General features: G+C 46.5%; 1 protein-coding gene across 3 annotated transcripts in view; it reads right to left on the minus strand.

Moving 5' to 3' along the window:
* DNAAF9 (dynein axonemal assembly factor 9) overlaps positions 1–13525 on the minus strand; it is a 163959-nt gene that overhangs the window by 32114 nt on the left and 118320 nt on the right. For all 3 annotated transcript variants that reach the window (XM_008019482.3, XM_037990851.2, XM_037990852.2), the window contains exons 26-29: positions 12330–12418; positions 9931–10089; positions 3601–3726; positions 879–916 (exon numbers count right to left, since the gene is read on the minus strand). In XM_008019482.3, coding sequence (XP_008017673.3) covers positions 879–916; positions 3601–3726; positions 9931–10089; positions 12330–12418 — 412 coding nt within the window. The remainder of the gene's footprint in view (positions 1–878; positions 917–3600; positions 3727–9930; positions 10090–12329; positions 12419–13525) is intronic.

A 13525-nucleotide genomic window follows, 5' to 3' on the forward strand; every position in this document is an offset into this window, starting at 1 on the left:
GCCCACTAATATTAGCTGGAATGCCAGGGTGGACTTAAGCCCAGCTCAAGGAAAGGTATTACTGTGGCAATTTGTTGCCATAAGAGACAAGTTCAGGCCAGGCGTGGTGGCTCATGCCTGTAATCCCAGCACTTTGGGAGGTCGAGGCGGGTGGATTGTGAGGTCAGGAGTTCGAGACCAGCCTGGCCAACATGGTGAAACCCTGTCTCTACTAAAAATACAAAAATTAGCCGGGTGTGGTGGTGTATGCCTGTAATCCCAGCTACTTGGGAGACTGAGGCAGGAGAATCACTTGAACCTGGGAGGCAGAGGTTGCAGTGAGCCGAGACCACGCCATTGCACTCCAACCTGGGCGACAGAGTAAAAACAGACAAGCTCTTAGAAGAAATGTGCCTATCAAATATGGTAAAAGTAGCCGGGCACGGTGGCTCAAGCCTGTAATCCCAGCACTTTGGGAGGCTGAGACGGGTGGATCACGAGGTCAGGAGATCGAGACCATCCTGGCGAACATGGTGAAACCTCGTCTCTACTAAAAATACAAAAAATTAGCCGGGCGAGGTGGCGGGCACCTGTAGTCCCAGCTACTCAGGAGGCTGAGCCAGGAGAATGGCATAAACCCGGGAGGCGGAGCTTGCAGTGAGCTGAGATCCAGCCACTGCACTCCAGCCTGGGAGACAGAGCGAGACTCTGTCTCAAAAAAAAACAAAAAACAAAAAAAAAAACCAAATATGGTAAAAGTAAAGATATCAAAGTTTTTTCTGACCAATTTTGTTTGCTTTAGATTTCAGAATGGTAGGTAAGAGCATGAAGAAAAGTCTATTGCTGAATTCTACTGAACTTGTAAGGCATGCAAGCTGGAAATAAAGCATATTACTTACCTTGTGAACACTGGTCAAGACATTTAGGAAAGAGAAATCTAGGAGGAAGAAGGGGGAAATATTTAAAAACCATTCATCTCAGAGTTGTCACTGATTATTTCCCACACAAATAGTACCACTGACAAGCAAACTGACTCACATGATGAGGCAAGTGGCAGCAGCACTGAGCATTAAGGATAGTCAGGGGACTTCACAGCTTTCCGTCAAAGCTCCCCATGCCAGGAGCCCCACAGAAGTCCCTACATGGCCAATTCTAAGTGGAATGTTGAAGAGGGATACTGGGGACAGGACCAGCTCTTTGGTCTATGGGAGATGGAGAAAGAGCTGGTCTTTTTTGAAAGACGTATGTTTTTGAGTAAAGTGGATATTTCAAGGGAAAATAAGAATTACACTCATCTAACTCTACCAGGGGCCTTTAATACCAACTTTGCCATGCTTCTCTTTATGTACACACTAGAATCTCAATTGCCCTTTAATCTCCTTCTTAACTCAGAAGGTGAATGAAAAGCAGGAAACTGAATTACAAGTGAAGCAGGACGTGGGGGTGACTGATCCAAAGTGTGAGTTACTTAACAACTGTAGCACTGTAGTAGGCTCCAGAGAAAAACTCGTGTTCTCACAGGACTTCAGAACTCCTAAAACATCATAAGGCCTGCCTCACGGAAGAAAGCTAACACTAATGGGGATAGCTGCCTTTTATGGAGTTCCTCCTGTGAGCAAGGCACTGTGCAGGCAGTTCACGAACGTGATCTTGCTCTGTCATCCTGTCCTCTCTGTGCCTCAGGTATCTAATAGATGAAAGGCGTGGGTTTAGGATGGCTCAACATACTAAGTTTGCCCAGTGTCTCACAGGCAGCTGGGAGGCAGCAGGGCTAAGGCAGGGACCCAGGTCTATTTGGCACCACAGAGGTCCTGTGTTTTCTTCCCTGACAATTGGGATGCTGGCTAAAGTCACTCTTCTGAATGGCTGCTGGTCTAGCTGGCAGGTATTAATGATGTTCACAACGCTGGGGGAGTTTCTCTCCTGGAATTTCCTTGGTGGCAGCAAATCTTCATCCTTTTATTTGATTTCTGACAACAGTCAGTCATACACCATTTCAAACCAAATTTGGTAGATGAGCTGGGTGAATACCAGGTTGGGCTGTGGATCCTGTTCCCTTACCTGACTCCCTCATAGTTTCTGAAGAATTCCAAGGAGGAAAATCCATATGCTATAAGCGGGTCAAAGGGGCTGGAACAAGGGAAGATACAGCCACACCAGAGTCTCCCAAGAACAGAACTCACTGACTTCACTGTGCTCACGGTCCACAGAAGGCTGCTGCACAGTAAGCATTCCATTACTTATTTTAATTTTTAAAGTTTTACTTAAAAAAATTTAAACAGCCTGTAATCCCAACACTTTTGGAGGCTGAGGTGGGCAGATCATCTGAGGCTGGGAGTTCGAGACCAGCCTGACCAACATGGAGAAACCGCGTCTCTACTAAAAATACAAAAAAATAAGCCAGGCATGGTGGTGCATGTCTGTAATCCCAGCTACTTGGGAGGCTGAGGCAAGAGAATCACTTGAACCTGGGAGGCGGAGGTTACAGTGAGCTGAGATCATGCCACCATTGCACTCCAGCCTGGGCAACAAGAGTGAAATTCCATCTCAAAAAAAAAAAATTTTTTTTTTTAAACAATGGAGCAACTGTTCAGTTGGCGAAAGCAGTCAACTCCCTTTTTTGAGATAGCATCTCACTTTGTTGCCCAGGTTGGAGTGCAGTAGCATGAACACAGCTTACTGCAGCCTCATCATGCAATCCTCCAGCCTCAGCCTCCCAAGTAGCTGGGACTACAGGTGCTCACTACCACACCTGGTTAATTTATTTTTTTGGTAGAGACGGGGTCTTGCTATGTTACCCAGGCTGCTCTTGAACTCCCGGGCTCAAGCATCCTCCAACCTTCCATCTTCCAAGTGTGCTGAGATTACAGGCATGAGCCACTGTGCCCTGCCTGATTTTGTTAAATTTTTATATTCCATAATCATGTTCACCCAATTTTAGCCTTATTTCTATATTTAAATAGATTATATACTCAACTTCAGTCCTTTTATGCCTTATAAAAAACATTTTTTTTTTTTTGAGACAGAGTCTTGCTTGCTCTGTCACCCAGGCTGGGGTGCAGTGGCATGATCGCGGCTCACTGCAACCTCCACCTCCTGGGTTCAAGCGATTTTTGTGCCTCAGCCTCCTGAGTAGCTGGGATTACAGGTGTGCGCCACCACTCCTGATTAATTTTTGTATTTTTAGTAGAAATGGGATTTTGCCAGGTTGGCCAGGCTGGTCTCGAACTCCCGTCCTCAAGTGATGTGCCTGCCTTGGCCTCCCAAAGTGCTGGGATTATAGGTATGAGCCACTGCACCTGGCCTTAAGTTATTTTTCAACAATATTTAGAACATACATGTTGGAGCAGCCATTTATTTAGCAGATATTTCATAAGTCCTTACTATGTACTAACTATTAAACAGAAATAGTTCTCTCTCACAAAAGCTAAGTTTGTCTTCCATAATTCCTCTCTCTTCTTTGGCTACAAGTCCAAAGGGGTCTATTGAGGACCTAGCACTAATAAAAGAACAGCATTTACTACATACAAGGTGACTAATGCATTCCAAAAGATCTGTCTCCTTCTGGTGGGTGGAAACAAATCACTTTCAGTACACTTACACACCATATCCTGTATCTACCTGTGCTCCATGTAGCAACTCATGGGCTCCACACATGCTGTGATGGCACCAATGGTGAAGGAGGCCTTGACATTTGAGTCTGGGTGGGTCTGCAGGGCCTGGACAACATCAATAACATCTGTGTAGCTGGAGAAGGTAAAAAAAGGAATGATTAGTTTACTGACTGGCATTGCAAAGTGGAGGAAGAGGGGAATCCCGAATGGCTGACTGAACAACGATGGAAAGAAAACCAAAAGGAAGAGCCTGCAATCCAGTCCCTTGGTGTCACTCCACTTCATGACATGCAGCCCCTGGAATCTACAGTGTTTCTACATTCCCAAGTTCCATTAGTCCTCATAACTGTGCAAGAGTGAGTGGAAGAACCACCCTGCTCTGGAGGTAAAAGGAAGCCGGCAGGTGACCCTGGAGCTCTGAAGGTGGGACCTAGTGTCCTTAGGCCTGTTTTCTAATCAAGTTAGGAGCTCCTGCCACTTGCCTATTTTCTTTAGTAGCTCCTTTCTCTCCTTCCCACGTCTCAGAACACACAGGCAAGAGAGTGCATCTGGACCCATCCAGGTCAGCAGACTCATCCGTGTCAAATACAGCTCACATTGGTATCTCCTGCCTGGAACTCTCTCCAAACTCCAAACTCGTTGTCCTTTTCAGCAGATGGACTCTACTCTTTCAGATGCTAAGCTCAAATAATTTTTTTTTTTTTGGTCTCCTTTGACTCCATTTTTTCCTGTCTTCAAAATATAACTAGAAGAGATCACTGCTTACACCCCCACACTCCCACTGGGTCCAAACTGTTATAATCTCTTGCTTAGATCACCCCATCAGCCTCCCAGCTGTCGCTGCTTCTGTCCTTGCCTCTCTCTGATCTGTTTTCAACACAGATGCCAGAGGGATATGCTAAACTCAGAGTCAGATCATGTCATTTCTCTGCTCAAAACCCTCTGGTGGCTTCCATCTCACTCTGTGTGAAAGCCAAAGCCCTTACAATATGCCAGGCAGCCCTCTATGATCTGACCCCCTACGGAGCAGGGAAGAATTTCATCTACTATCACTTCCCTTTCCCTAATCCAGCTACTTTGGTTTCCTGGCTCTTTTCTGAACATGCCAGGCATACTTCTACCTCTGCATTCTTTGCCCCCTGCCTGGAATGTTCTTTTCCTCAGGTATCTGCATAAGTGGTTCTCTGTCCCTTCAGGTCTCTGCTTAGGAGGCATCTTATGGAGAAGCATCCTCTGACTTCATACACCCGGTGTGATCCAGCAACCCTCCCTTCTTGGCATTCCCCGCATCCTCTTCCAAGTTTCTTCAAAGCCCCAATCAGCAGTTATTTATACCTTATTTTCTCATTTATTTCTTTACTATCTCTATAATAAGAATGTCAGGTGGTACTGTAATCTCTGCTGCCTAAAGGAGGGTAGGTGAATAAACTAGATGTTCAACCCTGAGCAGGCCCCTGGCCACTTCAAGAGGGGGACCTAGCCTCTTCACCTAGTAGAGGAGAACTCTTTCCCGATTGATCCAGCCTATCACCAAAAGGTTTGTTCCTATGGAAGAAAGTCAAACCTAATGGGCAGCCCGTCTGATCAGATGGGCCTGGTTTAGTTTGAGCCCTTTGGAAGCCAGTGGTGGTGGTGTGGATAGGTACAGCCTGCTTGAGTTGTTCTTGAGTTCCTACGAACAACTCATCTGTAAAAAGGCCCTTGGCTTTATCTTCAGACTACAATACTCCACCCCACCCCACTCCACCCCAGGTTCTCCTGAGTCCTGATCAGCTGGCAGGGCTTCAGTAGAGAATGGGGTGTACTAGGTTCTAGAGTTCCACCAGGGGGGCCTGACAGCCCTCTGCTCACAGCCTTCTCTTCTTCAGGGCTTCTCCCCCTACCTGGGCATGTGTATATGACCACATGGGGCTCTTTCCACTGAGTGCCTGGCTGGGCCTGGATGCCAGGAGAGTCGAATCCACAACATGCACTGCTAGGCCCATACAGAAGCACGCCTGGTAAGCAGGGCTGGCGTGTGCATGCTGTCCCGCATCCCTTTCTGGTGGTGTTTAATGGAGTTAATGGATTTAACTCTTATGGTTAATGTGAAACATGTGCTCACTCAGACTGTAGGCTTAAATTGCAAACATAAAACAGCCTACAGGAGACTTCAGTGTAAGCAGTACAGACTCATTTCTTAGGGGAGCAAAGGACAACTGAAAAGGATTCACAAGTCATGCTTGAGGAGTCATTTTAATGTAACAGGATTTCCCTTAGAGAGGGTGGCTGTGGAATTTCTAGGTTTTCAGAGCATTTCATTAATTTTCATTTACTTTATTTTTATTTTTTATTTTTTGAGATGGAGTCTTGCTCTGTCACCCAGGCTGGAGTGCAGTGGCCAGATCTCGGCTCACTGCAAGCTCCGCCTCCCGGGTTCACGCCATTCTCCTGCCTCAGCCTCCCGAGTAGCTGAGTAGCTGGGACTACAGGCACCCGCCACCTCGCCCGGCTAGTTTTTTGTATTTTTTAGTAGAGACGGGGTTTCACCGTGTTAGCCAGGATGGTCTCGATCTCCTGACCTCGTGATCTGCCCGTCTCGGCCTCCCAAAGTGCTGGGATTACAGGCTTGAGCCACCGCGCCCGGCAATTAATTTTCATTGACTTTAACGGAAAAAGGTTACAGTAAAAAACAGGCTCCTGTCTCCTTGATGAGGCCTCTGCATCTGGGCACTGCCCCAAGAGAGGAGGCCCTGGGCCATTTACTCTATCCATTAGGCGAATCCCTGCTAGAACCTCCCTTCCTCCCCAGCCCCATAATCATCCTGGGTGAGGGCTCCAGACAGAAAGAGCACCCCTCACCCAGAAGGAAGCACCACACTCAAGTTACTAGAGCCTTTTTTTTTTTTTTTTTGAGACACAGTCTTGCTCTGTCGCCCAGGCTGGAGTGCAGTGGCAGGGTCATAGCTCACGGCAAACTCTGCCTCCCAGGCTCAAGCAATCCTCCTGCCTCAGCCTCCTGAGTAGCTGGGACCACAGGTGTGCACTACCACACCCACCTAATTTTTTGTATTTTTGGTAGAGACAGGGTTTCATCATGTTGCTCAGGCTGCTCTCAAACTCCTGAGCTCAAGTGATTCACCCACCTTGTCCTCCCAAAGTGTTGGGATACAGGTGTGAGCCATGGCGCCTGGGCTAGAGCTTGTAATAGACCACCTGGGCTAAACTGACCCAACTGTATGATGAGGGCAAAAAACTGTCTCTTCATGTTTGCTTCCTGTCAGTATTTTCTTTATTAAAAATAAAAACAAAACAAAAACCCAGCAGGACCTTAACTTTCTTTTCTCTGAAACAACAGATAATCTATTCAAGTCTCCTTTGGGCTCAGTCTTATGTTTGCAATTTAAGCCTACAATCTGAATGGGCACAAGTTTTTACATTAATTAATTTCAAATTTTGTTTTTAATGTAGATAATTTTAAAGAATGATTTTATAATATTCCAGGGTATAAATAAATACAGCCCCTCAAATTCTCTAAAATTAATTTTTTAAAATTCAGACTTTTCCAGTTTTACTTATATTTGTGTGTGTGTATGTGTGTGTGTATTAAGTTCTATTCAATTTTACTACCTGTGTAGGTTCTTATATCCATCACCATAGTCAGGATACTAAACAGTTCCAACACACAAGGATCCCTTGTGTTGCCCTTTTATAAACACGCCCACCTCCCTCCTGCTCTCCACTCCCATTCTGACCCCTGTCAATCACTAATCTGTCCTCCATTTCTAAAACTTTTGTCATTTTAAAATACATAAATTCAATTTTTAAAACAACAACAGTTCCACTTGAAAAGTTTAAGTCTATCGCCCCACCACTTCACTAAATTGAGTGGCATCAGGCCACTCTAAGGGCTAAAGAAATCTCTGTCCCATATTACAAGTTTCCCCAAATAATGCTATAAATGAAAATAAAGCCAGGCCGGGCATAGTGGCTCACGCCCGTAATTTCAACACTTTGGGAGGCTGAGGTGCAAAGATTGCTTGAGTTCAAGAGTTCAAGACCAGCCTGGGCAACATAGGGAGACCCATCTCTAAAAACAAAGGCCAGAAACTGGGCATGGTGGCTCACACCTATAATCCCAGCACTCTGGGAGGCCAAGGCAGGTGGAACACGTGAGGTCAGGAGTTGAAGACCAGCCTAACCAAGATGGTGAAACCCCATCTCTACTAAAAATACAAAAATTAGCCAGGTGTGGTGGTGAGTGCCTGTAATCCCAGCTACTTGGGAGGCTGAGGCACGAGAACTGCTTGAACCCGGGAGGCGGGGGTTGCAGTGAGCCAAGATTGTGCCATTGCACTCCAGCCTGGACAATACAGCGAGACTCCAACTCAAAAAAAAAAAAAAGGCCAGGAGCGGTGGCTCATGCCTGTAATCCCAGTACTTTGGGAGGCTGAGGCGGGTGGATCACCTGAGGTCAGGAGTTCGAGAACAGCCTGGCCAACATAGTGAAATCTGATCTCTACTAAAAAATACAAAAATTAGCCAGGTGTGGTGGCGTGTGCCTGTAATCCCAGCTACTTGGGAGGCTGAGGTGGGAGTATTGCTTGGAGGTGGGAGTATTGCTTGAACTTGGGAGGTGGAGGTTGCAGTGAGCTGAGATTGAGCCACTGCACTCCAGCCTAGGCGACAGAGCAAGACTCCATTTCAAAAAAAAAAAAAAAAAGGAAAAAAAAAAGAAAGCAAATAAAGCCATATTCAAGGAATACAATTCTTAATATGAGAAGCATCTAGGATCTCCCATCACCAACAACCTAAATAATGGGCATGAAGGCCCAGTCCCAAGACGATGGACATGCTATAAAGGAGGGTGCTACACGGGCCCAGCTGGTAAGAAAAGTGTCTTAGTGAAGAGCCACAGCATTTAGCTGGTATTCTGACTGGAGTCCTCTAGGAAATTGACTAGAGGTCCCCATATCCTGGGGCTGTGATGGGGCAAAGGCTGGGTTTGCAGTTTAAGAGTGGGCTGGTCACACTAACACTGTAGTTTAGAAGCAGCCAGGAAAGCTGACACTTTTGCAGACTTGTAAAGTCAGAGACAAGAAGTCAGTGATGCTCTCTGAAGAGATAGAAGATGGAAATCACCTCAACTACACATTGTCAAGCTGCTGAATTCACCTCCAGCTCCACACCCTCAGTGACTCTCAACTGGTGGGAACAGGAGGTGAAGTAGATGGGCCAACCCATTCCTTTGACGAGTAGAAACAATGGAAAACCAAAAGAAAACAAGTGGTTTCAACCCCAGACTCTTCCTCTGGTTTCTAGGACCTCAGCCCACAAGCAGGACAAAAGGGCTGATAGAAGGGAAGCTGGAGGCAAGGTGTGAGAATGACGCTCGAAAGGGAAAGATGGCCTGCTGGGGTACACTGTCCCACCTGCCTCCTTCCTCAGTACCACCCTCCTAGCTTTCCTCCAATTTCCATTATCACAGCCAGGACACGAAAAGGGGCTTTGGATTGGGACCCATTCTTTACTGGAAACAACTAGCCAATTGCAACACTAACACAGCACAAAAGCACTTTGCAGGAACTGCCAAAAGCTTCTTTATTACCAACCATAACGACACTAGTGAAAAGCACAGCTCCTGTTTTCCTGACTGTGCATTCCCCTGTGGGCCTGGGGTGGTAATGGGTCTGTGAGGGGCTCCTCCTTAGAACAGAAAGGCCTTAGAACAGGTCAAGAGAACCTCCTTTTAGCAAGGGTCCCCTGGAGCAGTGGTACAAGCTCTGTCAAACCTGCCCTCCCATGTTGCAACTCACAATAATCATGCTTACAGAGACTTCATGAGCTAGTCAGCCTATAATTACAGTTCTGCACACAGCCATGAAAGGGGAGCTTCTTACTCAACATGAATATTCCCACACCTCACTGAAAGTCCCAGTAAACTCTCCTGGGCCAGCCATCCATGTCATGGTGAGGCTGGAGCCTGCAGAGTATGAGGGTCATCTCTGCAATTCCACAAGAGGGAGAACTGAAATAGAAGAAGCTCCCTTATTTAGATGATGAAGGAAGACTTAGGGACCACCACTGTTCCAAGAATTACCAGTGAATCTTGCCAGGTTCCCTAAATCCCCACCTTGTAGGGATACGATGATGTTAAATCCAAACTTAAAACTTGTGTGCAAGCTATATTAGCCTATAGGCCATAGGGTCATTGCTCACTTAAGGCTTCCCTGTAGTGCAGACACTGTTCACGCATGTGGAGTCTGTTCTGTGCTTCAGGTTTGTTACACATAAAATGAGAGTAATGGCAAGGTCATCACCCTGATTTGACCGTTCCCAGGAGACTTCCAATGCTCACCCTTGTAACATCACCAGCAGTCTGGTCTTCTTGCGGATGTAGGCTGACTGGCGGGCAGAGCGGTTCTGCTGGGCCTCCAGGGCACTGGAAAGGTATCTCTGGAAGTGTGCAGCATGAAAACATTCGGAACTGTCCATGATTTGGCGATACACCATCCATCTGGAAAGGGAAAATGTAACCTCAGAATGGGGGCCACCTGATGACCTGGCCCCATATGTTCAGCCATGGATTAAAATGTGACCATGACTCCTAAAGCCATTCTGCCCAGTGAATCCATTCAGGAGAAAGCCATCCTGGCCTCACAGAAAAAAGGCAGAGGGCACTGGATGGGTTGGAAGCCCAGTATCCTGAAACCACTGTCACTGGGGTTTTGATAGGAAACCCCTTGCCACAGGGAAAATGGTCAGGTAAGTACTTGACCAACAGACATCAGAGGTAAGAAGGATTCCTTCTGACCAGGCAGTCACTTTCTGAAGGACCATGCAAAAGATGGCTTCAGTTAGTCTCTTGCTAAGAATAAGAAATGGGCAGGGCTGGCCGGGCATGGTGGCTCATGCCTGTAATCCCAGCACTTTGGGAGGCCGAGGCGGGCGGATCACCTGAAGTCGGGAGTTCAAGACCAGCCTGATCAACTGGTCTTGGAGAAACCCTCTCTCTACTAAAAATACAAAATGGGCAGGGTGTAGTGGCGCATGCTTGTAATCCCAGCTACTTGGGAGGCTGAGGCAGGAGAATCGCTTGAACCCAGGAGGCGGGTGCTGCAGTGAGCCAAGATCACACCACTGCACTCCAGCCTGGGCAACAAGAGTGAAACTCCATCTCAAAAAAAAAAAAAAAAAAAAAAAAAAAAAAAAAAAAAAAAAAAGAAATGGGCAGGGTGAATAATTCAGAATGTTTATAGAACAAAAACACTAGACACGAGGAACTGGTTAGACATTTAGTACTTAATAAATGAGGTCCCATATTTCCTGAGCATTGCTCTATAATTTGCCTCCCCATTCCCCATAATATCCCATCCTAAACTGCTGACTCTATGCAATTTCAGGCTTCTAAATTTCTTTATGGCCTCCTGCAGGATGCCTTACTTTGGGGTAGGCTGACTAGAGATTGAACCAGGTGTTTAATATCTAGTCGTTTAGTAATCTGACAGCCAGGTGGAAGTGAAGGATGAATGATTTTCCTGATTTCACCTGGGCCAACCTGTTCCAGCTGCATCTGAACTCAGGCAGTCTCCTTGTGCTCATGGAAGGATCATCACATCCACCAGCTCCTAAGTTTTTATGACCCTGAATTTCCCTGCTGATCACTCCCAGGCCTCTGCATTTGCTTGACCTGCTGCTACAATGCTCTCCCCAGTAGCCACATGTTTTATTCCTTAAAGTCTTTGCTCAAATGTCACCTCCTTAGTGAAGCTTTCCCAGACCACCCAATTTCAAACTGGAATCTAACGCACACAGTAGCATGTGCCTGTAATCTCAGCTACTTTATAGAATGAGGTGGGAGGATCACTTGAGCTCAGGAGTTTGAGACCAGCCTGGACAACCCAGCAAAATCCCATCTCTAAAAAATTTTTAAAAAATTAGTTGGGTGTGATGGTGCACACCTGTAGTCCTGCCTACTTGGGAGGGTTAGGTGGGAGGATAATTTGAACCCAGGAGTTTGAGGCTACAGCGAACTATGATTGTGCCACTGTACCCAAGTCTGGGTGTCAGAGAGAGACCCTATCTCCAAAAACAAAACAGAAAACTGGAACCCCACTTCCAGCCCTGCACTTCCTGTAACCTTCTCTGCTCTATTTTCTGTTGTTTTGTTTTTTAATCAGAGTCTCACTCTGTTGCCCAGGCTGGGATGCAGTGGCACAATCTTATCTCACTGCAGCCTCGCCCTCCTGGGTTCAAGTGATTCTCCCACCTTAGCCTCCTGAGTAGCTGGGACTATAGGTGCGTGCCACCACATTCGGCTAATTTTTGTAGGTTTCACCATGTTGCCAAGGCTGGTCTCAAATTCCTGGGCTCAGATGATCCACCCACTTTTGCCTCCCAAAGTGCTGGGATTACAGGTGTGAGCCACAGAACCCGGCCCCTTCCCTGCTTTATTTTCTTCATAGAACTTTTCACAAGTTAATATACTTTTCCTTATCTGTCTGTCTTCCCACACTAGAATGTAAGCTCCATTAAGGGCAGAGATTTTCATGTCTGTTTGTTCATCGATGTATTCTCTCATACTCAGACCAGTGCCTGGCATACAGGAAGTGCTCAGTAGAGCATATTAAATGAATGGCTGACTACCGTGCTGATACCAGTCCCACCAAGGCCAGTACATGTCTAAGGTTTTCCAATGCCTAGGCAGGCCCAAATTAGAATCCCGTTCCCCACAGCAAAGGCAGCAGCCATACTAACCTGCCATATTCTTTATGCAGAGTGACCAGAAAAGCACAGAGCTCACTAGCGTGACAGCCTGGGAGGCCGGTTACGATGCTGATAATTACCTACATGAAGAAAAAGTCATGGGTTTGCAATTCAACTGCATTGCATTGTGTAAGAAGAGGTTAAGAGAACTGACTTCTGGTGCCACGCATTGTGGGTCTGAACCTCAGTGTGACCTCTCACTAACTCTGTGACCTTTGGCCAATGACAGAACCTACATTATAAAGTGGGTGTGAGGATTAACTGGGTTAACATAAGCAAAGTGTTTAGAACAGTGCTTGGCACGTAGCAAATACCATATAAAATGTAGTGTTACTAGTCTAATTTTTGCTAGAGTAGTAACACTAATTAGAGCAGATTGTGAATAGATTAAAATATAATGCATTAAAGGACCTACCTGCTTGAGACCACATCTCTTCTGTAAAGCAGACATTCAGGCATATTATGACTTTTTTCCCAGTAGTAACATTTCTTAGGAAAACACTGGGCAGAAAGGAGGTCTGGGACAAAAATGCCCCAGGCTACACTGGTGTGGTAAGCTAGGGCAGAGGACAGGAGAGTGGTGCTGGGGATGCTTCTGTCTGGTTGCCTGTGCCCTCTAAGTCACATGGTCAGGGCTAAGCAGGGCTAAGTTTTTTTTTTTTTTTTTTTTTTTTTGAGATGCAGTCTCACTCTGTTGCCCAGGCTGAAGTGCCGTGGTGTGATCTCAGCTTACTACAACCTCCACCTCCTGGGTTCAAGAGATTCTTCTGCCTCAGCCTCCCAAGTAGCTGGGAATACAGGCATGTGCCACCACACCTGGCTCATTTTTGTATTTTTAGTAGAGACGGGGTTTCACCATGTTGGCCAGACTGGTCTCGAACTCCTGACCTCGGGTGATCCACTGACCTTCGCCTTCCAAAGTGCTGGACTTACAGGCGTGAGCCGCCGCATCTGGCCGACCAGGGCTAAGTCTTAACTCACTGTGTGTGTGAAGCACTTGTGATTCTAGAAGAGGAGAAGAGTGGCCAGGCTGAACTGTCCTAACTTTATTATACACCCACGGGAAAACAGGTCCCCTTTCAGGTAGATATTCCAAAGCAACTTAAGAAATTCACTGAAAAAGGAGGCATCAGGCAGGTGAGGACAGGAACCATGTAATCACCGAGGGAGGTCTATGTAAATGATTT

Source organism: Chlorocebus sabaeus, chromosome 2, assembly GCF_047675955.1.
Source record: "Chlorocebus sabaeus isolate Y175 chromosome 2, mChlSab1.0.hap1, whole genome shotgun sequence".
Classification (NCBI taxonomy): domain Eukaryota; kingdom Metazoa; phylum Chordata; class Mammalia; order Primates; family Cercopithecidae; genus Chlorocebus; species Chlorocebus sabaeus.